Source organism: Talpa occidentalis, unplaced genomic scaffold (assembly GCF_014898055.3).
Source record: "Talpa occidentalis isolate TD23 unplaced genomic scaffold, MPIMG_talOcc4v2.1 talOcc4.4, whole genome shotgun sequence".
NCBI lineage: Eukaryota > Metazoa > Chordata > Mammalia > Eulipotyphla > Talpidae > Talpa > Talpa occidentalis.
This window is the reverse complement of record NW_023604295.1, coordinates 108,359,480-108,383,666: the sequence shown is the minus strand read 5'-3', so window position 1 is coordinate 108,383,666 and position 24,187 is coordinate 108,359,480. Positions and strand designations below refer to the sequence as shown.

General features: G+C 41.5%; 1 protein-coding gene and 1 non-coding gene across 3 annotated transcripts in view; one reads left to right on the top strand and one right to left on the bottom strand.

The window, feature by feature from the left end:
* The window catches only part of RBPMS (RNA binding protein, mRNA processing factor), a 159,163-nt gene extending 151,005 nt beyond the window's left edge, over window positions 1-8,158 (bottom strand). Inside the window, exon 1 of one of the 2 annotated variants that reach the window (XM_037526002.1) lies at window positions 8,036-8,158. In XM_037526002.1, the coding sequence (XP_037381899.1) occupies window positions 8,036-8,101 (66 nt within the window). In that variant the 5' untranslated portion in view covers window positions 8,102-8,158. The remainder of the gene's footprint in view (window positions 1-8,035) is intronic. The other variant, XM_037526003.2, reaches the window with a different exon arrangement.
* A 14,544-nt stretch (window positions 8,159-22,702) lies between these two features.
* Window positions 22,703-22,809, top strand: LOC119258313 (U6 spliceosomal RNA). The gene has a single exon (XR_005128184.1). It is a non-coding gene; the product is annotated as a U6 spliceosomal RNA (small nuclear RNA).
* Window positions 22,810-24,187: the final 1,378 nt, after the last annotated feature.

Below are 24,187 nucleotides of genomic sequence, written 5' to 3'. Positions count from 1 at the left end.
GGAATTTGGAACTATCTTCCTGGAGTGCTTGGCATTTATTACTGCCATTTCCTTCTTTCCTCTGGTATTCTACATAATACGCATCAGAATGGATGCAGCAGGGTTAAAACCTGTAAGAAATACAAATGCAAGCTGCGATTTTACTAAATTCCTAGACTATTTTTCTTTCTTCACAGCTGACACTTAAGCTGTGAGAAGAAAAGGCAGCAAACTTTCAGGAAAGCACAAAAGGAATAGAATAAACTGATAATATGACTCACAGAGTAGATGATGCAGGGCTTTGCCCAAAGGGTCACTCTGCTTGCTCCCACAAGCCCCCAAATGAAGTCAAGAAAGAATAAAACAACTTGAGGTAGTTTTTCTTATTATAAACACTCCAGCCTCTGAAGAACTTTCACCTTTACTTTCCAAACCCATCTGCAAATTTCATGGTAGTGATCTTCCCATGTAGGTAACAAGGTTGGGTGAAGGAAAATTGAAGAATGAGAATTAACTGCCAATTTATGAGGAAAACTGTTTCCAGAGACTTCTGGTGAAACCAACAAAGAAAGTATGTGAAATCCTATATATACCTAGATGTTTCTAGCTCCAACTCAGGCTTTCAAATGGAATAGGTACTCCAAACATTATTACATGACCAGGCAGATTATACGCAAATACATGTTCATGGTCCTAAATTAAGGAATGCTGTAAAAGAATGTGCATCCCTTTTTCCTGAGAATTTCCAGTTCTCTTTCTCATTTTTTATGTAGCTACAAGTTTTAAGTAATTTCTATTTCTCTTCTGTTGCCTCTCTTTATGCCTCCTAGGAGCTAGACTCAGGCCTCTTCAGTTTTCTGGGCTCTCATTCACTTACCCACCTTTTCAATGACTAGCTATAGATGCTTAATTGTTCCAAAAGTTACATTTCAAGATGAGACTTCTCCTTCTACATTTCAAATCCAACATCTTTACCTCCCAGTTGTTTTCATTTCTTACCCTTTCTACGTCCATTTTCTACCCCTATAAATATACCCACCAGTTAGCTAGTCATGCAAAAGAGAACCCAACGGCTCCAGGGAACAAACGCCCGGTCTTCTCTCCCACACACCTCAAAGTTAAGAAGGCCGAGAACACTTCTTGTCTCTGCCTCAGTTGCACTGCCAGACACTGCAATGCTTCGAGACCAGTATCACTGGGCAGAGTCTGATTCCCTGGAATAGAAGGCAATCTCCCCCACTGTGTCTCTGCAATGCTTCCCCCCTCCCTCCCCAGATTCACCCTTACTTTCTCTCTTGTCAAGCTTTTGCTTATCGGTGCCCTAAAAGTCAGTTCCTTTTAAGCTCTTATGTTCCCCACTGCCACAATCCTTGCCCACCTGGCAAAAATCTTAACAGAGACTTAGCTCAAATGTCTTATTTTCAAAAAAAGATTTGACACAGATCTATTAGTGTCTCCTTTTCCTTTCGGTGTTGACAGCGCTCCTAACTCAAACTACTACCTCCATTTTAACAAGGGGCTTTATTTTACCTGTTTGTTTACACAGGGCAGTCACCACTGAAGTGGAGAAACTGCTCACAGATCTTAGCACCCCAGCATCTGCACAAGATGGCTCATTGCTCAACACTGAATGACTCAGGCGGCTCCCATAAAGTGAGGTTCATCATCATGGTACTATCTACATCAGCTGTGAGGAGGATGAAGCAACGTAAATACATGTAAAACACTTGGCCAGTGTACGACATCGTAATCACTCTATAAAGGCTGCAATTACTTCTTGAGTGAATGGATAAAAAGATTTCTAAAAATTTCAAAGGGTCAAGCATTTCCATTGCGGGGGATGGCTATCAGCCAAAATAACTGAGCGAAATACTTTATCTGGTAAGGAAGGGTATGTATGTACACATTTGCAGTTGAGTATGCAGTCATGCACCTCCCCCCTACAAACACACGCAAAAGGAATGAAAGCTGTTTCAAATGATACCCAGCACACTTAAAAGACAAAGATGGATGTGAACGCAAAAAAAATAATACCCAAGTTATCCCCCAATAGCAAAAGGGTCACCCCATCAGGGGATGTCATCCTCATGTCAACATAGTATCCACTTGAATACCTAATCCCAGATATCTCAAGGCCACAGCCATGGAGTCACTTGTTATAGCTATTAAGGCTCATTCCCCTCATTTTCTGTGACCAAAGCAATATTCAGAGGAACATTTGCATTCCCATTCCCCTACCTCCAGGCAGACAGTAAGGTGCCAAATGAAACTGACCACAAACATTCCAGAGTGGCTGTCACACCGAGCAGGCTTGCTGGGAACACAGGAGCTCCGCGCTCTTCCACCTACCCAAAGCTTTTCTGGAAGTCCGCATCCAAAAGGTCAAACTGAGTTCCCATTGACTGGGATGTCAAATGGTGACAACCCAACGGCATCTCAGAAAGAGGCTACCTGGGCAGCGGCTGTCTGATGGACCAGGTATACTCGCAGGTATACCCAGCATGGGTCATTTCCTAGCTGGTTATTCATGACTTCTCTAAAACCTCAATGTTAAACAAGTGGCTGCTTTTAGTAACTTACATATTCATTGTCACTAACCTTACCAGTAAGGTTATTGCATGTAAGTTTGTAAGTTGTATATTTATAAAGATTTTTTAAGTATATGTGCATGGCACTTACCTAGTATTGGGGTACTGACTTTTGGGTAGACACTGAGCATTAGGAAAAAAGTAATAAGATGGTATAGAAAGTAATGTCCAATTGTTAAATGAAGTTTTATAGTAACTGCCACTGAATTCTGAGGATAATCATGATTGGGATAGGACTTTCATCATGATTGGGATAGGACTTTCAGGTGAGGGGAACCCGCAAAATGTAGGGTGAAACTTGACTCCTGCCTTGAAAGTAGCTCGGCCTAGATCAAGATGGAAAAGGTGGTTGAAACAAATGGTTTGCAAGGCATAGAAGTACATTAGCACAATCTCAAATGTCCAGTTTGGACTTTGTTCTCCACACAATAAAAATAGTGCTAAAGGATCTGAGGCTCTACAGTATGACATATGGATGGACTGAGAAAGCTTATTAGAACAAGGGCAGCAGCTAAATATCACTAGAGAGAGCCTGGATAAAAGAAAGGAGTTAAGACAAGATTTATGAAGAAAGAGCAGGAAGAAGGGATGAGGCTCAATTCCTGTAGCGAGACAGGTAAGCAAAAGTGTGACCAACCCAAAGGTTTTGTGACACCTACAGACATCCAAGGGATGTTAATGAACTCTTTGGAGTGAAAGACTATTTCAGTGGTTTTGTTCACGTGTTCACTTAGAAAATTTAAAAACACCAAAGCAATCAGCAAATAATTATCTATAATCTACCAATAAGATAATTAGTATTTATACTTTAGCATAATACATTTAAAAATCAAAAAGAGGCTTACAAAATGTTGGGCAGAAATCGCAAAGTCAGTTCTTTTAAAAAATTAATATGAATCTTTGCCTTGCATTTTAACAACATATTTATTAGTAATTTTGTTGAAATACTGGGGTCATGGGGGAAATTGTTATAGTATGCACTGAGAAAGGATCCCATGTTGGTTTGTAGCAACCTCAGGTTTTCCTTGAACATTAAGATTAATCAACATTACAACTTGCGGAGAGTACAGAATGGCTTTATACAGCTAACCAAGTTGGAGTCTATGTATATGTGCATATACTTAAAAGAATTGGCATCACACAGTGTAAAACTTTCTAAATCTGCTCTTTTAGTTATGAGAATGTCCTTTCAAAATGCAATGAGAATTTGGAAAAGACAAAATCTGATTCTCCCTGGCAGACTTCAGAGGTAATGTGACCATGCCAACACCTTAATTCCACATTTCTCGAGAAATGTGAGAATTTGTTGCTCTATCTATGCCACCAAAAATGTTTTTTTAAAAACATGGCTCTTAGCAACTACATAGTATTCTCTTCCAGGGCATGATTAACAATTCTCCAATGCTAGGCATACATACTTGTGATAGTAAAAACTGTAACTGTAATAATCATTCCTGTAAGTTTTGCATATTCATTATTTCCACATGGTAAATTCCTAAAAATGAGTCAAAGGTCTTCAGCACACTTTAATAATATAGTGTAGCAGTCGTTCAGAAAGGTGCATCAATTTATATCACTGTCAGAAAGTACACCAAGAGTTCCCACTACATCGTCCATCAAGACTGAACACTTTTGTTCTCAAACTGAAAATACGGACCTATAAAAATGAAAGCATCTCTAAAACAAACCTGTACCCCACCCAATCTATCCACACTCAACAAACAAGTAACAGTGGAAACAAAGACTTCACGTAAACATACGGTATTTTCAGGGAAATTTTAAAGTCACTACTGGAAAAGCAACTCCAAGAGCATGCCATAGTTGCAATGGTCTACCAGCATCATTTTACTATGAAGTCACCACATTCTCATGCAAAACAGTATCGCCAATCTTAGTCTATGACTGAAATATACTTTTCTGTATTAGATTTGATTTGGATTAAGACTCCAACCTGGTTAGACAGTATGAAGCCATTCTGTACTTTCCGCAAGTTGTAATGTTGATTAATCTTAATGTTCAAGGAAAACCTGAGGTTGCTACAAACCAACATGGGATCCTTTCTCAGTGCAAACTCTAACAATTTCCTTCATGACCCCAGTATTTCAACAAAATTACTAATAAATATGTTGTTTAAATGTAAGGTAAAGATTCATATTAATTTTTTAAAAGAACTGACTTTGTGATTTCTGCCCAACATTTTGCAAGCCTCTTTTTGATTCAGTATTTTACCTACTGCTTTTTTAGTTTTAAGTACTCAAAAGTAAAGTAAGAGCAATTTAAGGAGCAATTACTGACTTCGGAGCCTCAACATAAAACATCTTTTAAAAATGATTTGTCATCACACCAAGAAGTATCCAATGACAGTTTAAAACCAAATTACATATCTGATTTCTGCAAATGAAATTTCTCTGACAAATTCAAAAAATACATTATTTCTATCTAAAAGATTCCCATATATAAAACAATTGATAAGGCAAAATTAGTTTATTCTTATTTGGTAAACAAGGATAAACTAGTGTTTTAAGGTAAGTGTTTTAATCATTTAATCCAAAATTAGATGATGCTAGGATTTTATTAATTGCAAAATGATGTAAGAAATGATCAACTGCCCCACATACATACACAAAGCTATAAATCTCAGATGCCAGTAAGATTTTGACAACTGATGTTTCCTTAAAGGGACAACTTGCACAGGAGCACGTACTCGAATCCAGAATGCCAGATGTGTTATCTCTTACACAGCTGACTAGCCAAAATCTTAAAATTGTTTTTCCTCAAAGTTTTAAGTACCATCCAAAGCAGAAGTCCACGTCCTGCCCAAGTTCTCAAAAACATCCAACTATAAAAAGCTGCAAAAACTCTAAATCCCAAACCATTTATTCTGTACAACTGGAAGCAAGTGTTTTAGCATCACTGTTTCAGAAGATGCTTTATAAGCTCTTAAACAAGGCTAAAATTAAAATTCACTGGCAGAATAAAGCAAGTCATTAAAAAAAAACAAGGAAAAAAACCTTTGATTCTATAATGTGGTAAGAGAAAGCCTAAATCACCCCCATGGTGTATGAAATAAACTATTTTTCTCTTAATGATGATTGAATTTGTTTTTCCACATCATGGTCACCAGAAATTACATGACATTTTTCTTCTCATCATTATGTGCCTATACATTTTATATGTGTGTGTTCTGTTTACTGGAATCCTCAGCAAAGGCTCTTAAATGTGTTTGAGAACAAATTGCTGATCCCTGGGTGGGCAGGGAAAGGGTCCAAAGTACAGTGGTTTTTGTAGAATGTCAAGAACATTGATGGGACTCACCAAATACCATACTTATTTTACTTGTGGCTTTCAGGGTTAGAAAAAAAGAGGTTAGGGGTTTTTCAAAATCAAAGCCTAAGTCCCAAACAAGAATTTAGGACAAAATTACCTTATCATTCAGGTCAACTTACTTTCTTTTCCAGAATATTTAACATTATAAACCCTCTCTGCAGTATACCCATTTCATAGACTCTACCTCTTGTACAACTTGAGTTTTCAAAGCTTCCTGTCTTTTTTTTAAGGGTTTTAATGAAACTGACATTTCTGCATGTCATTCCCACCTAAAAATCATCACTGTCAGGGCAAAAGGAAGAGGTTAGAGGCAGCGGCTGTACTGTATCATCACATTCGTACCTGCATCATAAGAAATCTCACACTCTTAAGGTTAAAGGTACCTAAGAACAAGGCGAACACCTCACCTCAGTCTTGGAGTGGTTCAGATGAGCTGAGTCAGACAGAAAACTGTGGCTTTACCTAATCTTATCTAGTTAAGTAGGTTGTGGTTTTCAGACACTGAAATCTCTTGCTACATTAACAACAAAAAAGTTTGATTTTGCCAGATTAACATTCCCAGTAGTTCTCAATTGGGTGAAGGGAGAGAGGTGTTCTCATACCATATATTCTCACCCTTAGAAGAAAACAGATTGTCAGTCTAACTGAAAGATTTCTTAAGTATTTATCTTAGTGAGTTAGGTAAATTAAATGCAGCAGTTCCTAAAAGCAAACGTTTAAAAAAATTATTTCAGTGGTAGGAAAATTAGCAAAGCAGCCAATAAAGGGTCAAGAAAATAGAACTGCAATTCAAGTCTACAGTAGTATTCCTTCACTTGCAGTTAGAAACAAGCATGGAAATAACACATTTGGAAATAAGTTTATAATAAAAATAGGTAATTTCCTCAGGTGAGATAATTTTTGGCTTACCGCAATTCACCTACTAATACAACTAAGAGTAAAACCATTTTACATTGTTTTGAATGGTCTTAATTCTCATCTTTCTCGCTTAAACAGTTCCCATTTAACAAGTGGACAATGTGCTGAGGGTTTAGGCGTACTGAATTAAATCCACCACCTGTGGTTTCACTATCAGAATTTTAGTTTGCACACAACACAGTATCTAATGATTTCAACATCCTGTTGCTTTGGAATCAGCTTCCTCTGCGTTAACCTTACTTATTAGGAAATGTAATACCTGTAAGAATGTTTCAAGGTCATAAAAGATGCCTACTTCCTTGCATCTGCATACACTCTAAGGTTCTATTAAGAAGGTTTAAGAACTCAGCTACGTGGGATCTTAAAAAGTAAGCCTAAAATGTTTCTTAGACTCCAAATAATGTAACTGCAGGAACCGTTTCATTTAACAGGATACCACAAATACTCCAAGTACCAAAAAAGTTGAAAGGTTTGCCCTTGGAGGCACCTCCTGTATTATCTCCATTTCGTATTTATCAAACCAACGCTCCGATGTCGCAACATTTACGCACCCCGTAAAATTAAGCTCAGAAGTCAGTTTCATTAAAGAGCCTCGATGACCATTTGGTGCCTTGGAAGTTTTCTAGTCTTGTTCTGCTTCCAACATCCGCATCGCCCGTAAGTTTACAAAACCTAATCGCCCAGGTTTGGGGTCTTTGACTCATCAGAGAAGAATGCGGCAAATGAGTTATCTATTAATCCAAAATGCCTGAGCTGGAAAAATATTTCCCCAAGAACTTTTAACATTGAACGGAAGGAGGGGGCAGGGACCGGGAGGTGTCTTTTAACGAGAACTTTCCCCGAGTTTCTCCCTTACACCACGCACAGCAAACACACCCCACAACTTCCAACCCCAAGCGCAGACTGAAACCCCGGGTCCCCACACACCGAGGTCACCCACGAGTCACCTCTTGATTCCGTTTCTAAAACCCCGGGCAAACAAAGCTGAGCTTTACCCTAGCGCGAGTCCACCAAAAAGTCCTCAAGGTTACGCAATTTCAGGCACGCAGACGCGCGTGGACACAGAAGAACACTTTCCCCGAAGTTCCACCCTCCCTGGGCCAGTTTGGGGCAGCGCCTCGGGCACGGGCAGCTCCCGGAGCCCCTTCCCGGCGCCGCGCCCAGCGGACGAGCCCGCGGTCCCGTCCCGGGTGGCACCCGCCGCCCCCCGGGCCCCCCAGTACCTCTTCCTCCTGCAGGTTGGCCTCGCTCGGCGTGTTCTCCTTCTCAGCTTTGCCGCCGTTGTTCATCTTCCCGGTGCTCGTCCGCCGGGCAGGGCTGGGGCGCGGGGCTGGGCGAGGGCGCGCTCGCCCGCTTCTCCCCGCCGCGGGCGCCGCGGGCTGCGGGGGCTGGAGCCGGGGCAGCGGCGGCTCCGCTCCCGCGGCGCGGCGAGGCAGCGGGCGACTCGGGCAGCGCGAGCGGGACGGGCCGGGCGCGGCACGGGCCGACGAGCAGGGGTCGGAGACCGCCGGGACCCCGCAGGGAAACCTGGAGAGGGCGGGCGGGCGCGAGGGCAGGAGGAAGAAAGGATGGGACCAGGACGCGCGCCCTCCGGAGTGAGCCTGGAGTTGGGGATGTGGCCGTGCCGGGGCTGGGGGGAGGGGGCGCTGCCCGAGCCCAGCAGCGTCTGCGAGGAGGGGGCGAGGGAGCCTGGGGCGCGGGGGGAGAGGAGGAGGCGGTGCGGGCAGTGGGGCGCGGGCCGCGGCCGGGGCGCTGGGACGCGGAGAGCCGCGGAGTGCGCGCTCCTGGCAGGCTCTGGGAAGTCCGGGATCCAGGCGGCAGCCTTGCTCCCTCCCCTCTGCCCTCCCCTCCCTCGCCGCCTCCCTCCGCCCTCCCTGGACGTGGGCTGTCGGCGACGGCCCGGAGGGACGGGGCGCGGGACGGAGAAGCCCCCGCGGGGGAGGGGCTGCGCCGAGGGCGGCTGCCCCGCGGCCGGATGGCGCGCGCTGGGGAGGGGCTGCGGCTCGCGGGCGGAAGCGGCCGACCCGGGCCCCGACTCGGCGGTAGGTCGGAGGGCGAGGGCCCGGGAGGGGGGCAGGGGGGGGGTCGAGGGCCCGGGAGGGGGGGGCAGGGGGTTCGCCCTCCGGCTTCCTGCGCGCCTCGGGGCCGCCGCTGCCCGCGGGGTCCGAGTTCGCGGACTTGCAGAGCGGGGCGTGCGGGCCGGGGCTCGGGGAGGCCGGCCCGCGAGCGCGGCCGCTGGCTAGTGTGATGTGCTACTTTTGTGTGCTGGCTTTGCACAGGATTTGCACCCCTTTTCCTATGCAGACCCCTGCTTTTCAGTACCGCTTTAGACCCATTTCTTCCTTAGTCGGCAGCTTGAAATGACAGGAGGAGAACTCGAGTGACATCCGGGGGCCGCCCACCCGTTTTCGGGGCACAGCTTCAAACCCACCTTAAACGCGGGGTCCTCTGAAACGTCTCCAGCCTCCCGGCACCGGCCGCTGCTCTCAGCTACGCTTCTTGTGGCTTCTGTTCCACTCCTGTCTCCGGCCCTTTATCAGACTGTTCTGGAATGGAATTGTATTTGTTTACCTGACTGTTTCCCTTACCCTTCTGGGAGATCCTTCCTGGAAGGATCTCCTTGTTTATCTTTTTAATCCTACGGCTATTTGAATAGGCTACCTAGTATATAGTGGACACTCAATAAATATTTGTTGGCTAGGGGAATATTACTCACTCACTGCAAGCAGAACCGGAGGGCAGTACAAATGATCTTCAGAAGGTCAAAGTACGCTTAAGGAAGACACAGGCTCTGCAACTGGGAAGCCAGCACCGACCTCAGAGGACTGAGGTGGTTTCTCCTCCTGTGCGAAATGGGGGTAGGTATTCATGGCCCAGGTTTTTTCTGTTAGAGGGAATTAGCGGTTGATAGGTAAAGCTGTAGCACCTGGTACCCATTCTGACCTAGTTTAAGTTTAGTCTATGGAACTAACATTATTTTGAAGGAAATTTTTATTTTTCCTAGGCCATAGAGAGCGTTACCAATAATGTAGCACTTTCAAATTTAACTGCTCCATACACACAAGTGTTAAACTCCACATATCAGTAGATTCTCCCTCACTTTCCACTCCCAGGAATCTCTCACAGTCTGCTGTTCCCTTCCACTACAACACTAATCACAACTTCTATTTGTTTGCTAACTTAACTGTTTATCTCTTTCTCCCTCACTGGACATTCTTTAGACAGTGCTTTAAGTGCCAGTTAGGAATGGGGTGTGGGTGGGGTGGGAATTGAAGATAAGGCCTCTGCTTTTAGGGAGTTTAAAGTGGTGCTGTGGATAAGATACCCAAAACAACTTCACAGCAACATAATCTAAGATCCTGGTTCAAATTGTAGAAAGCGGAGAAATTATTTGCTTTAAGAGGATTCTGAAGACAAAAACAATAGTGATACTTGGATTTGGGTGGTTGGTAATGGGGAAGGAGTCAGAAGATTTTTATAAAGACACTTAATTGCTGTCATGATGTCATTTCTCGGGGTCGGGAGAGTGTATCTTGGGTGAAAATAAAGTAAGAGTCAATTGAAATTGCAATTGATGATCTTGAAGTTCACAAGAAGCAAGGACTACAATTAATCTGGAAACTTGGTCAGCCTTTCTGCTTCCAGTTTCTTCCGCAGTCAGACGGAGAACCGGGAGGGGGCAGTATTTACCTGAGCAATGGCTGAGTGGTGGTCTTGGGCCCCTGTGCTGTCTAGTAATGCCAGCACTTTGTCCTCCATGGCCATTCTTACCTGTTACTGAATATATTCAACAGAAAGTCATTGTCTTGCTGGAGCCTGGCAAAGGCCCAAGAAAAATGACAATTGATCTAGTCATTGATGGTTTCAGTCAGATTGCAAGTATTAGTAGATGTAATATGTCATGTGATTCCAGGATGCTGGGAGAATCTTCCCTGCCCCCACCCAAGGAAATAGGGCTTAATTCCAGTCATAAAACCTCATTCCTTTGTCTTTAGGCCAAGCCAGCACTTTGTCCATTGTTAAAAATCAAAACCCCCTGGATGAAATATGAGAATAGGTTCCACGAGAGGTTCCTTGTCTGGCTTGTTCTTTGTTGTGTCCCCAACATCTAGACAGTGCCTAGTAGTCGCTCAGTAATTATTTTTGAAGAGATGAACACACTGTCTTATCAATTATTGAATGAGTGGATGCATCTGGACACAAAGGGCCAGCGCAGGGCACTAAGCAAGGTCATAGTAAGGGTCTTTAGTCTTTATTTTGCAGGGTGGCGACCCTAGCTAGAAGCTTGTGCAGAATGGGATAATATTTCAAGAAATTTTAAAAACATCGCATCGCTCATCAAAGGGGCTCAAGACCAGTCTCCTAATCAACGGACACATCAGGCAATAGACAATAAAGAAGAGACCTAAAATATACAGTCAATATATAAGTGTAAAATTCAGGATGTTTTCAGAAAAGTGTCTGGGGAGATGATATGCTAGGGACTCCTGTTTTCTGTCCTTTTTATGAAGAATGGTTAAATCTTAGAAGAGTCATGTATTACCAACAAAACTGAATGAACATCTATAAAAAAAAGTGTGCAATTAATAAACCTTTGCAAGGGAAGTGAAGAGTTCGTGGAGGGTGGGATTAGGGAGGTAGGGAATGTACACTCATTCAGAATGTAAGTGATCTTTATGATCTGTTTGCTACTTCAGAGAAATAAGTTTGCGAAGTGGTATCTCCTCAGTAGCAATAGTTTCCAGACATACTGAGAGTTATAAGACAACAAAGAGACTATATATCCTAGAAAAATTGGGCTAATGACCAAAAAAACATCTGCTCTCTCCCCTGCCCACCACCCTATCTCATTGCTTCTGGCCTACAAGATTACATACTAGATTGAAAGGAAAATATTGTATGCACCTGTAGTTTTTATTACTCATCTCTGTTTCTCTGGCACTGTTCAATTTGAGGCTTTGCTTTAAGAAATCCAAACCTATAATTATGTCTTAAATGTTTGTCTCTGGGAATTGCAGCCATTAAGGGTCTATTTTGAGGCAATTTGCATGGCATGGGCTTTGTGTATTAGTACTGCTGCAGAAAGCTGCAGTATCTACCACATGTGTAGTGAGTATCTATTAACTCTTCTGCATCCTCAGCAGAACTTACTATAGGCTGGCCCCCCCAAAGTTAATGAGACCAGAGGCTGTTTTAATTGATTGTGGTATACTTAACACTTCTCTTCATCCCACCCCTGCCCACTTTCAGGCCATCAACATCTTCCTGGTTTTATTTTTGTTTGTATAATTAATTGCATAATTTATTTTTAATTGTAGTAGAAAGCATACAACAGAGGATTGACCATTTAACCATATTTAAGTGTACATTTCAGTCATGTGAAATATATTCATGTTGTTGTGCAACATCCTCCCAATTTTTACCTCCTAAATAGTTCTGAGATTCAGTCACTTCCCTCCAATCATTTGTGGAAGCCAAGCAGCCACGTGGGGAGGTTCACATGGAAGAGAACTAAGACTGGCTTACAGCTGTAAGCTGCAGCTGAGCTCTCAGCCCTCAGCCAGTACCAATTGCCAGCCTCGTGAGTGAATTATCTTGGAAATGCAAACTCTAGCGCTAGTTGAGCTGCCCCAGCTGACACCACTTAAAAGACAGATGAGCTGTCTTCACTGAGTTGTGCCCAAGTTACAAAACTTAGCAGAAAAGAGAACGCACTTGTTTCAAGCCACTAAGATGTAGGGTGGTTTGTTATATAGCACTGGATAACTGAAACATCATTTCATACCTAGAAGTGGGGTTCTGCTGACACAGAAACCTTAAGAATGTGGCAGTAGAATGGGTACAAGGTGGAGGATGTAAATGGGAAGAATTTTGAGGAGTCTGTTAGTGAAAAACACTGTAGGCTGGAGAAAAGGGGGCCCCTTTTATGTATTGGCAGAACATTTAGTTAAACTACCCTGCTGAATATGTGGGTCTGGCTAAGGAGATTTTTGGGTAGAATATTGAAAGGGTTGAATGGTTTCTTTTAGATACTTAGGATCTAATTCAAGAGAAGTGAGATGAGCTGGTTGTTTGTTTTGTTTTTTTAAGGAACTAAGGATTTGCCCAGTTATTTCTTATTCTTAGTTTTTCCAGCGGGCAAAACTCTCAAAAAGTCACCTGGAGGCAGGGTGAAATCCAGGGTGCTAACAGGAAAACGGCCTTATATAAGGATGTAGCTAGATGACCCCATGGCTGGCGTCTCTACAATGGCCCTTGATTCCTAGTCCCTGGTATTCAGCCCTCTGTCAACCCTTCTCCCTTGAGTGTGGGTGTAGAGGCAGTAATGGCCACAGTGCAGGTTTTCTATGATCCAGCAGACCAGGTAAAGGAGGAGTTAGAGTCCTCAGTGGCTTTTTGCAGGCTTTTATTGGGGTTTACCAAGCATATGGCAGGCAGGGGTGCTGGGGGGCCGGGAGGCTGGCAGTCCTCCCAGCCCCCAGCAAATCCTCACTCTCTCTGGGCTCTCTGGCGTTCTCTCTGCTTCTCGGCTTCTCTTTCAGCTTCTGCTGGCGTCCTCATGATGCCGCCCTTAAAAAAAGCCCAGTCTTAGCCCAGGTGAATCCCATCTACATCTGCCCACACCCTATTCCAGGTGCCCGCCATCAGGCATGCATTCAGGACCACAAGGATCCATCATCTATCCTGATGGCGGGAGGGCAGAAAAGCCTGACATTTTTCCTTACCCTACAGTGGGCTGGACCATGCCGCTTGCTTTTAATAAATATGTGGCAAAAGTGATGGATATATGAAGTATTGAACCACTTCTGAAGTGAAAGGTCTTCCTCACCCTACCTTGCTCTCTCATTCCACTGCCTTTGAGGAAGCCAGCTGCTGTGATGTGAGCTGCCCTATGGAGAGGCTCATGTGTCAAGGAACATTGGAGGCCTTCATATAAGAGCCAGAAAGGAAGTGCTGCTTTCATTCCAACAGCCCACAAGGAACTGAATCCTGAAACAAGCATGTGCTTAAACTTGGAAGTGGATCTTCCCTATTTTCAGCCATAAGGTTAAACCTGTTATGGACTGAATGTTTATATCCCCACCAAAGTTCATAACCTCCAATGTGATATTTGGAGGTGAGGCCTTGCGAGGTAAGTAGGTTCAAATGAGGTCATGAGCATGGATCATCCCTGATGGGATCAGTGCTCTTACTACGAGAAGAGAAAACATCAGAACCACCTCTCTGCTGTATGAGGATACAGAACAAGCAAGGGGCTCCTCACCAAGCAGCAAATTGACTGACACCTTCACCTTGACTTTCCAACTTCCAGAACTACAAGAAATAACTCACAGATATTCTTTGAGCCACCTAATCGGTGATACTTTGTCATGGTATCCTGAGCTGACGAAAAGAAGACCATAGCCCCAGGCTTTGGCTGTAGCCTTTGAGTGACCATGAGGCATAGGAACCTGGTAAGCAGAGCCTGGAGTTCTAATCAGTAGAAACTGTGAAAGAATAGCAGTGTGTTAAGCCATTAAGTTTTTGGACAACTCAGTATGCAGTAATAGAGAAGTTGATGCCTCAGAAAGATTTACGGCAATAACTCAATAAAGCCTTTTCAACTAGAAAAGGCTTTAAAGGGCCTCCCCTGGTGGCGCAGCGGTTGAGTGCTGGGCTGCGAAGCTGCCTGCAGCCTCTGCAGCGCCGGTTCAATCCCCAGCCACCCATGAGGGTCCCACATGGCGCACAGATCTCTCCTGCCACAGAGCCTGCTGCTCCCCTCAGCAGTGTATTTCATTGGTCTGCCTGTTCTGTCCCCTGCTCTGGCTCTGGTGAATTCTCTCACCCTCCCGCGCTTCTGACTGTACCCAGTGCTTGTATAAATAAATAAATCTTTAAAAAAAAAAATGCTGAAAAGTAAATTCTAATAATCTTAAAAAAAAAAGAAAAAAGAAAAGGCTTTGAAGAAGCTGAATAGTGTTGCCCCATAACAGTGTTATATTGACCCAGTGTAGAGAAGGTCCTACTGGGAAAGAAATATGAGTGTAGTTTTCCTAAGGGACATGATTATAACTTGAAGTATAAGAAACCTATGACTTTTTAAGTATTTCTACTCATCTGCACTGTAAAAGACAAAGACTGTTCATAATAAAAGGAGGCCTCAACTTTACAGACAGGAAGTTACTCATCTGCAATTATGGGCTATTTCCAAGAAGTAAGATAACTCAACATGGAGCAAAGAGCTGCTGAAAACTTTTCCCAAAGAGCAGGAGTGGGCCTTATTTAGGAAGTGATATTTGAATAGCTGGATTTCAGAATTGCTGTGGACCAATTCCCATCTTTCTCTCATTAGGAAACAAGGTAGGAACCCTTGTTGAATGGGATTGTGTATTACAGGTTTTTTGTTCCTACTTGACTACTAGATGTTAGGTGTGTGGGAGGCAGTTCCTTTGTCTCTTTAGTTTACTGGTCCTCAGATCAAGAGGAATCACGGCTGAGGAGCCAGAATCAAGAAAATGCAATCAAGGAGCTACCTCTGCACTTGAACCTGATTTACCTGCTGATACCCTAGGCCAGAGGTTGGCAGGCAAACTTTTTCCATATAAGGCCAGATACTAGTATGTTAGGCTTTGCAAGTCATGTGTACCCTTGTCATATTTACTTTTTTTTTAAACACTGTAAAAAATATAAAGCCGTTCTTATCTACATAAAAACAGGTCACAAGCAACATTTGGCCCTCAACTGTGGTTTGCTCAATCCTGTCCTCGACGATGAAAAGTAAGCACACTGACAATAAATAATAAAAAGTGTTAACAGTACTGACCAGGGGCTATGCTACAAACTTTATACATGGACTGTCACATTATTTGAAGATGGCAGTTAAACATACACATTTCTATCCACTCTCTTGCAAAACCTCTTATAAAACAACAAAAAGATTTGTTGTTGCTGTCCTCATTAGGACATAAACAAACAAGGAGAGACCAAACAATGAGACCAAACAATGGCAATGGAATTGGAGAAGGTGCAAAGTTTTTAGATAAATACTGAGAAAAATCCTAAGCAGGATGGGAAAAAATTAAGGATAGGCTTATGCTAAAGATTTCCCAAAAGACTCAAGCCTTGATAGCAGTTGAAACTTCAGAAAAGTGGGCCTCCCCGGTGGCGTAGTGGTTGGGCGCTGGGCTGCGAAGCCGCCCGCGGCCTCTGTGGCGCCAGTTCGATCCCCAGCTGCTCCCCGGCCACCAGAGAAGGGTCCCACATGGCGCGCAGACCTCTCCTGCCATGCCCGCTGCTCCCCTCAGCAGTGTACTTAGGTCCTTCTGCCTGCTCTGCTCCCCGCTCTGGCTCTGGTGAATTCTCTCACCCTCCTGCGCTTCTGACTGTACCCAGTGCTTGTATAAATAAATAAATAAATAGATCTTAGGAAAAGAAAAAAAAAAATTTATACAATTTCTATCTATTCCTACCGGTATGTGTTTACATTGCGTTACAACATTCCCAATATTGGAGTCATCTTTTTTGTTTTGTCAATCTGTTGATGAAAAATATTCTTATTAAGAAAGAATGTTTTCTAAAAAGAATTTTTTTAAATCTTTTTATTTACATTTCTGCTTTTAAAGGAGGTGACCATCTTTTCATCTATTTGTGACCATTTGGGAACTGCCTATCATGTCTTTGTGCACTTTTCTAGAAAGATGTTTGCTTTTTAAATTTTGATGTTTGAAATTACTCTGCTTCCAATACCTTACAACTCATTCATGTGTTCTACAGACAGACTGCTTAGGTACTATAATAGGTTCTTTGGATACAATAATGAAAGAGAGAGACACAAACCCTACTTGCATGAGCTAGATGATTTGTTAAGCAGTTACAATAGAGTGAAATATGTGTTACAACTGTGGAAAGTTCTCAAGAATTCATTCTCAAGAATTCATAAGTAAGACAAATGCATACCCTGCTTGGTCAGTAGAGGCTTTTTCCAAAGAGTGACATTTCACTGAGTCCTAAAAAAAAGAGCAGTTAAAGTAGCCAGTTAAAGTTGAAGTAGATATTAAAAAACTAGCAACAACAAATGTTGGCAAGGATGTGGAGAAAAAGGAGCTCTCCTGCACTCTTGGTGGGAGTGCAAACTGATCCAACCAGTATGGAGAGCTGTGTGGAGATTTCTGGACCTACTAAACATAGAGCTTCCATATGATCCAGCAATTCCACTCCTAGGTATTTACCCAAAGGACACAGAAACATCAATTCCAAAGAGCACCTGCACCCCTATGTTTATAGCAGCACTGTTTACAATAGCTAAGCTTTGGAAACAACCCAAATGCCCAAAAATAGATGACTGGATCAAGAAGATGTGGTACATATATATACCATGGAATATTACTCAGCATTCAAAAAAGATAAACACATGCAATTTGCAGCAACATGGATGGAGTTGGAAGGGATCATGCTCAGCGAAATAAGCCAGAAAGAAAAAGAAAAATACCGGATGGTCTCACTCATAGCAGGAATCTAGAAAACTTAAATAAGGGACCAGGAAAATGAATAACTATAAGAAAGTGAAAATCAAAATCAACAAACAACTATGAACCAGAGACACTCTATGGGTGGTGGGGGGCAGGGAGGGGAGGGATGGGGGTCAAAATAAGGGGATTGCAATTGTATGGGGAATATAAAAATAAAATTTATTTTAAAAAAAAGTTGAAGTAGAGTGGGTTCCAGGTAGAAATTAGCATAAAGGGAAGAGAAAGGACTTCGAAACACTGAAGAGTACAAAAAAGTGGTAAGAGGTTAGTTTTGAAAGATAAAGGAGGGCAAGGTTTTAAAAGTTTAAAACTGGACCTCCCCGGTGGCGCAGGGGTTGAGCTCTGGGTTGCAAAGCTGCCTGCAGCCTCTGCAGCACCGGTTCGATCCCCGGCTGCTCCCCGGCCACCAGAGGAGGGTCCCACATGGCGCGCAGACCTCTCCTGCCGCCCAGCAGTGTACTGCTCCCCTCAGCAGTGTACTTCAGTCCTTCTGCCTGTTCTGCTCCCCGCTCTGGCTCTGGTGAATTCTCTCACCCTCCCGTGCTTCTGACTGTACCCAGTGCTTGTATAAATAAATAAACAAATAAATAATTTTTTAAAAAAGTTTAAAACCTTTATAAGTCAGAGGAGGTAATTTGGACAATACCCTAAGATAGTAATAAAATGTATTCACTAAAATGTTTTCAGCTGCAAATAACAAAAAACTAAAGGTGACCTACACAAGGAAAATGTGAAAATTTCACATAATAAGACATGTGGTCCCTAGGTTGATTTAGCTTTCATTCTGTCATTCTCCATACCTCTTCTTAAGGGGCCATGATCTCTCTCCTCTCATAGTCTTAAAATAGCTACAGCAATTTCAACCATCACATCCTTACACAATTATATTCAATGGCCTGGAAGAGGTAGGTAGAATGTGTGTTAACAAGGAGAACAGTCTTTTTCAGAAGTCTTTGGCAAAATTCCCCAGCACTCATTAGCTGGAATTAGATCACCTGGGGACCCCGAGCTGCATTGAATGCCGGGAAAATACTTATCCAGCATTTCTTTCACCTTTTGTGATGAGGGTGGCTTTTGCCTCCAAGAAGAAAGGGAAGAGTAGTAGCTACTGAAAAGGAAACCAACAGTTTTCTCTGCATTTGAAAGATTTTGAGCAAAATAAGTGATGGGATTATGTTGAATTCTCCTTTCCTTCAGGTCTTGATTCTCTCATTCTGCTCTTTATTACTCCTCTCTACCTGTACTTCTACTTTTTAAATTTTTTTTTAAGATTTATTGTTATTTATACAAGAGCTGGGGTACAGGCCAAAGGGGCAGGAGGGTGAGAGGATCCAACAGAGACAGAGCTGGGAGCAGCACAGGCAGGTGGACCAAAGACACTGCTGAGGGGAGCAGCCAGCGAGACAAGAGAGGTCTGCCGCACCATGTGGGAATCTCCCTGGCCAGCCGGAGATCAAACTTGTGCTGCAGAGGCTGCGGACAGCTTCACAACTCTGCGTTCAACCCACTGCACCACCCGGGAGGCCCTACTTCTACTTTCAATCATCACTTTTCCACCTTCTTTTTCTCTTCTTTTTAAAGCGTAATCTCATTCTCTACAACATCATGATACTGATTTAATTTTGATGTAATTATCTGAAAATTATATCTAAAGAATTTGATATGGATACTTCTGAAGGTGTGTTAGTAGGTCTAAAGATACTCTAAAACAACATTTTGAGTTTCAGATAGGCTCACATATCACTACCTGATATTGTTACTGGTGTGCTAATGAAAACTTGCTTAATTTCCACTATTTATACAAGAAAATAGTACATTCACTTACATTGTGTGCTTGGCACATAATTGACAAATGTTAATGGTTTTAAGTAATAATCTTTAATCCATATTTTACTTCATCCCTTTTTAAAAAATGAGAACAAAATGCATTTTTCTGGAATATTCATCGATTCTTAAAGATTAAATACTAACAGCCTCTTCTGAGACTCCGACTTTATTTACTTATGACATATTTAAAACATATGAAAACCATTATAAGCAGACTTGACTAAATGAGATTCTTTTTTAACTATGATGCAAGTTCTCAGAATTGTCTTTCAAAAAAAAGTTTGATGTCACATCAATCAAGTAGTCTAGAAAAATATTTTTTAAAGCATGATGTGATAACATACATTTGTAGAGGTGTAAAACTATACCGCTAATATATAGACAGTGTTATAAACCAACATTATTTCAATAATTTTTTTAAGGCGAAAAAGGAAATCATTATTTGTTCTGAAGCTGTCTAGAGCTTATTTGAATGCTCATCTTGATTTCTGGCTGAGCTGAGATAATCTGACTTGCTATTACAGATTTTGAACTAGAACCTATAATGTGGTTTGATTCAACAAATTTTGTCTTTGTCTTGAACATTAATTTGAGCTGAACAGCAGCCAGCCAAGTGGAGGTATGGAGATTATGAATGAAGGTTTATGCTTCAGCTTCTGAGACATTATCACTAACAAACATGTTAGGCACTTAAAATGTTTAGAAGTGATTTTACATATAAGAAAATAGTACATTTACTTAAATTGTGTGTTTGACACACAATTTTTCAGGTACATGTGATAAGATATGAACGATGACTTGAAATCATGATGGTACTGCCTAATTATGATTTGTGATTCTTTTGAGTGAGGCTGGTGTAATGAAAACTGCAGCAAATTTAGAGATTGGGTCCCTAAATTCTGCTACTTGTTAAGTATCAACTTTGGGAAAGGAGCTTCATTTGGCTTAGAAGTAGTTTCCTTATTTGTAAAATTGGACCAGTGATAACAGCTTATCTTTTTTCAGAGTTACTGCCAAGAGCATATGAGAGTGCACACATTTCACAGAAGTACACACGTAAGTTAGTACCTAACTTTAGGGACATCATATATATATATAGAGATATATAGATATATATATCTTTTTCAATACTATGTTTTTTTATTGTATTTTCAACTGCATGGAACTTGTCCACTTTAAACTCTTGCTTTTCACTGTGTATTTGTGAGACAGTGGGATAAAAATCACATTGAACTTGGTAGTTCTGCCTCCTTTTCTTTTTTTTTTTTTTTTTTTTTTTTTTTTTAAAGATTTATTTTTATTTATTTATACAAGCACTGGGTACAGTCAGAAGCGTGGGAGGGTGAGAGAATTCACCAGAGCCAGAGCAGGGAGCAGAGCAGGCAGAGGGACCGAAGTACACTGATGAGGGGAGCAGCGGGCGGCAGGAGAGGTCTGCAAGCCATGTGGGACCCTCCTCCAGTGGCCGGGGAGCAGCCGGGAATCGAACCGGCACTGCAGAGGCTGCGGGCAGCTTCACAACCCAGTGCTCAACCGCTGCGCCACCGGGGAGGCCCTCTGCCTCCTTTTCTGATCTATTGTTTCATTTTTTGTTAATTAATGCAAATTTTATTTGCTGAAATATTTTCACTAAAGGCCTGTGCAAAAAAATTGATATTTTACAACCATATGAGTCTTCTTTTCCTTTTTCATCTAAAGTGTTTTCTTTCATCCATTTAGAATGAAAATGTTTGGGCATCCTGTCCTGTTCTTTCACCTCACTGTCAATCCAGCACTTTTCTGCCTTTACTTTATCATATTTTTTCTTTATTTTGAAATAACTTCAAACTTACAGAAAAGTTGCAAGGGTGTAACAGGGAATTCCCCTATATTGTTCACCCAGAGACTCTGGGATTTCACCAAGACACTGTCTCAATAATGTCCTTCAAAGCAAAAGGATCCAACCCAGGGCCATATGTTGTTATGAGTGTATGTGTATTATGTATCTTCAGATTCCTTCAATCTGGAGGAGTTCCTTGGTTATTTTGTAAAGTGCCCATCAACTGGGTTTGATGCATCTTTCCTTATGACAGATTAAGATTATGCATTTGGTGTGAGATAGAAGTGAGTCTGTGCTTTTCTTATTGTATATGATGTCAGTTTGCCCCAAATAATGTTAATAGTGTCTGCTGATAAAATTCCTCTTTTGTCTTTTGTAATTAATCGCTGTAGGGAGAAATTTTAAGGCTATGTTCTCATCCCAACTTTCACATTCCAGAGTTAGCATCAGTTGCTATTTCCTGGATGAATTTTTACTATACTATATAAGTGGTAATTACTATACTATATAAGTGGTAATTTTCTAATTCCATCACTCCATATAAGCTTATTAATTGGCCTTCTAGTCTATGGAACAGTTTTTACCTTCTCCCCATGTGTTTAATCATTCACCTCTCTATATCAGTATGGACTCATGAATTCCTTTTCTATTCAGTAGGATGTAATCAGTTACTAACATTATTCATTTTGATGCTCAACTGGTCCCGGATCTGACCAGTGTGACTCACACTTAAACTGAGTCCTTTGTATTTCTGATATGTTCCATCAGTCTATGGGCACTTCAATCTTTTTGTTATAAAGATATGTTGCAGACTTACCTTGCCTGTCCATGCCTCATACTTTTGCTACAAGGAATCCTTTTAGTGGAGTGTGATATTTAGATACAAAGATCTGGGCATTAAGTGTGGTCGTTGCTACAGGTTCTCTTAGTGGACAGAATTAGGGGATTTGTATGTGTATATGCATATACACACATATGTGTTAGATATACAACATATGTGTTAGATATACATATGCATATGTGTTAGATATACAAATATATTTTGCATATATATGATTTAAACATGTATTTCCACATCTCTATATATTCTCTTAGTACAAAATAATCCCTATAATTCCTACTTAACACACAAAGCTCATTCTGGTTTCCATATTTGTAATTCCCTTCTCCAATAGTGAGAAACCTGGCTTTCATTATCCTCAGTATATTTACTTATTGCTCAATTTGCCTTTATGTACTTTTCTCATGCCTGCCAGGCTGTCACCCTCCTTGGCTGCCTTCCTAGTGTTGTAGATGCCAATCACCTTCCATACTTGGATCGGCTTAATGTTTTAAAACTAAGTTATCAAGAAAGAAGAAAGGAATGTAGTTTGCTCATGATTATTGGAAAATTTTAATTAAGTGTATTTAACATCACTAATATTTAAGGTGTTTTTCAACAAGCCCATGAAAAAGTAAGCAAAATACATGAGGCAATACAGGTAAGAAATGTAATGTCTACATGTTGCATATCACCTAAATGTTCATTGGTAGGGAACTAAATAAATTATATTAACAAGTTGTATACTGTCCAACCATCAAAAAAGCATTAACACAGACCATTATTTATTGATCTGAATAGTCTTCCACTATGTAGTACATTGAAAAATTGTTACATAATTTTTGTTACATAATTTTATATCCTATTTTAACATCCTATTTTTGCATGTGTGTATACGGAGTAAAAAGAATGAGTGCTCACTTTGGCAGCATATATACTAAAGTTGAAATGATACAGAGAAGATTATGATTTCCCCTAAGCAAGGATAATACACAAATTCATGAAGCATTCCACATTTTTAAATCCATCATGGATCATGACCCTTAAATGAAAGTTTGAAAGACAAAAAAAAATTAAAAGAAACAAGAAACTATTAATTAGAATCTCTGTGTGTCTATTTCAAGAAAATAAAACTCTATACATAATAACAAGGAAAGAAAATGTATGACATTTGTAAAATGTCCTTTATGAATAAAGATGTCCTTTATGAATAAAGAGTTCTTGCCTGATAAATAGTTTTATTAGAGAATGGAGACATGTTTTTTGTACCTGGATGAGGTAACAGTTGTATTTGGATTTTACAGCCTTACATCAAATAAGAGTCATATTTGCCACAGTTCCTACCTGTGTTAAAGATGGGCCACATCTCTATCTTTGAGCAGGGATGTAGTCGTACTGGATCTTTTTATTCTCCCCTTGGTGAGAGCACTTAAGGTCTATTCTCCAGACAAAACTATAATGTCAACATGTTTTACATTAGAAACTCAGACCTTATTCTGATGTTAAACCTTGGAGCTCTTAAACTTTATTCCTTAGAGCTAAATGTTTGTGCCCTTTTACAAAGTACTCCCTATTTTTCCCTACCTCCTAGTCCCTGCCATCTACCTTCCTATGTTTCTATGAGTTTGATTTTCTTTTCTCTACTTTTCTTTTTTTTAATTCCATGTGTGATACCATGCAGTATTTGTTTTTCTCTATGAGATTTATTTCACGTAGCATAATGTCCTCAAGATCCATCCATGTTTTAACAAATGCCAACATCTCCTTCTTTCTCACGACTTAATTATATACATATATATATATATACCACATCTTCTACCCATTTGTCCTTAGACAGATACTTAAGGTGGTTTCAATATCTTAGCTATTGTGATAATGCTGTAATGGATATATGAGTGCAAATACCTTTTTAATATCATTTTTATTTCCTTTAGACAGATACCCAGAGTGGGATTGCTGATCACATGTTAGTTCTATTTTTTTTTTTTTTAAATATCCAGGGAACTTTTTTTTTTTTTGAAGATTTATTTATTTATTCATACAAGCACTGGGTACAGTCAGAAGTGCGGGAGGGTGAGAGAATTCACCAGAGCCAGAGCGGGAGGCAGAGCAGACAGAAGGACCGAAGTACACTGAGGGGAGCAGCGGGCGGCAGGAGAGGTCTGCGCGCCATGTGGGACCCTCCTCCGGTGGCCGGGGAGCAGCCGGGGATTCGAACCGCCTCGCAGAGGCTGCGGGCAGCTTCGCAACCCAGCGCTCAACCGCTGCGCCACCGGGGAGGCCCTGTTAGTTCTATTTTAATTTTGTGACTATGTCTACCCCTTTGATCACATCATCAACACCAGCTTGGAGGTACTAGATGTAGGAAGAAGCATGAACCACAGCAGAGGGCTGGAAG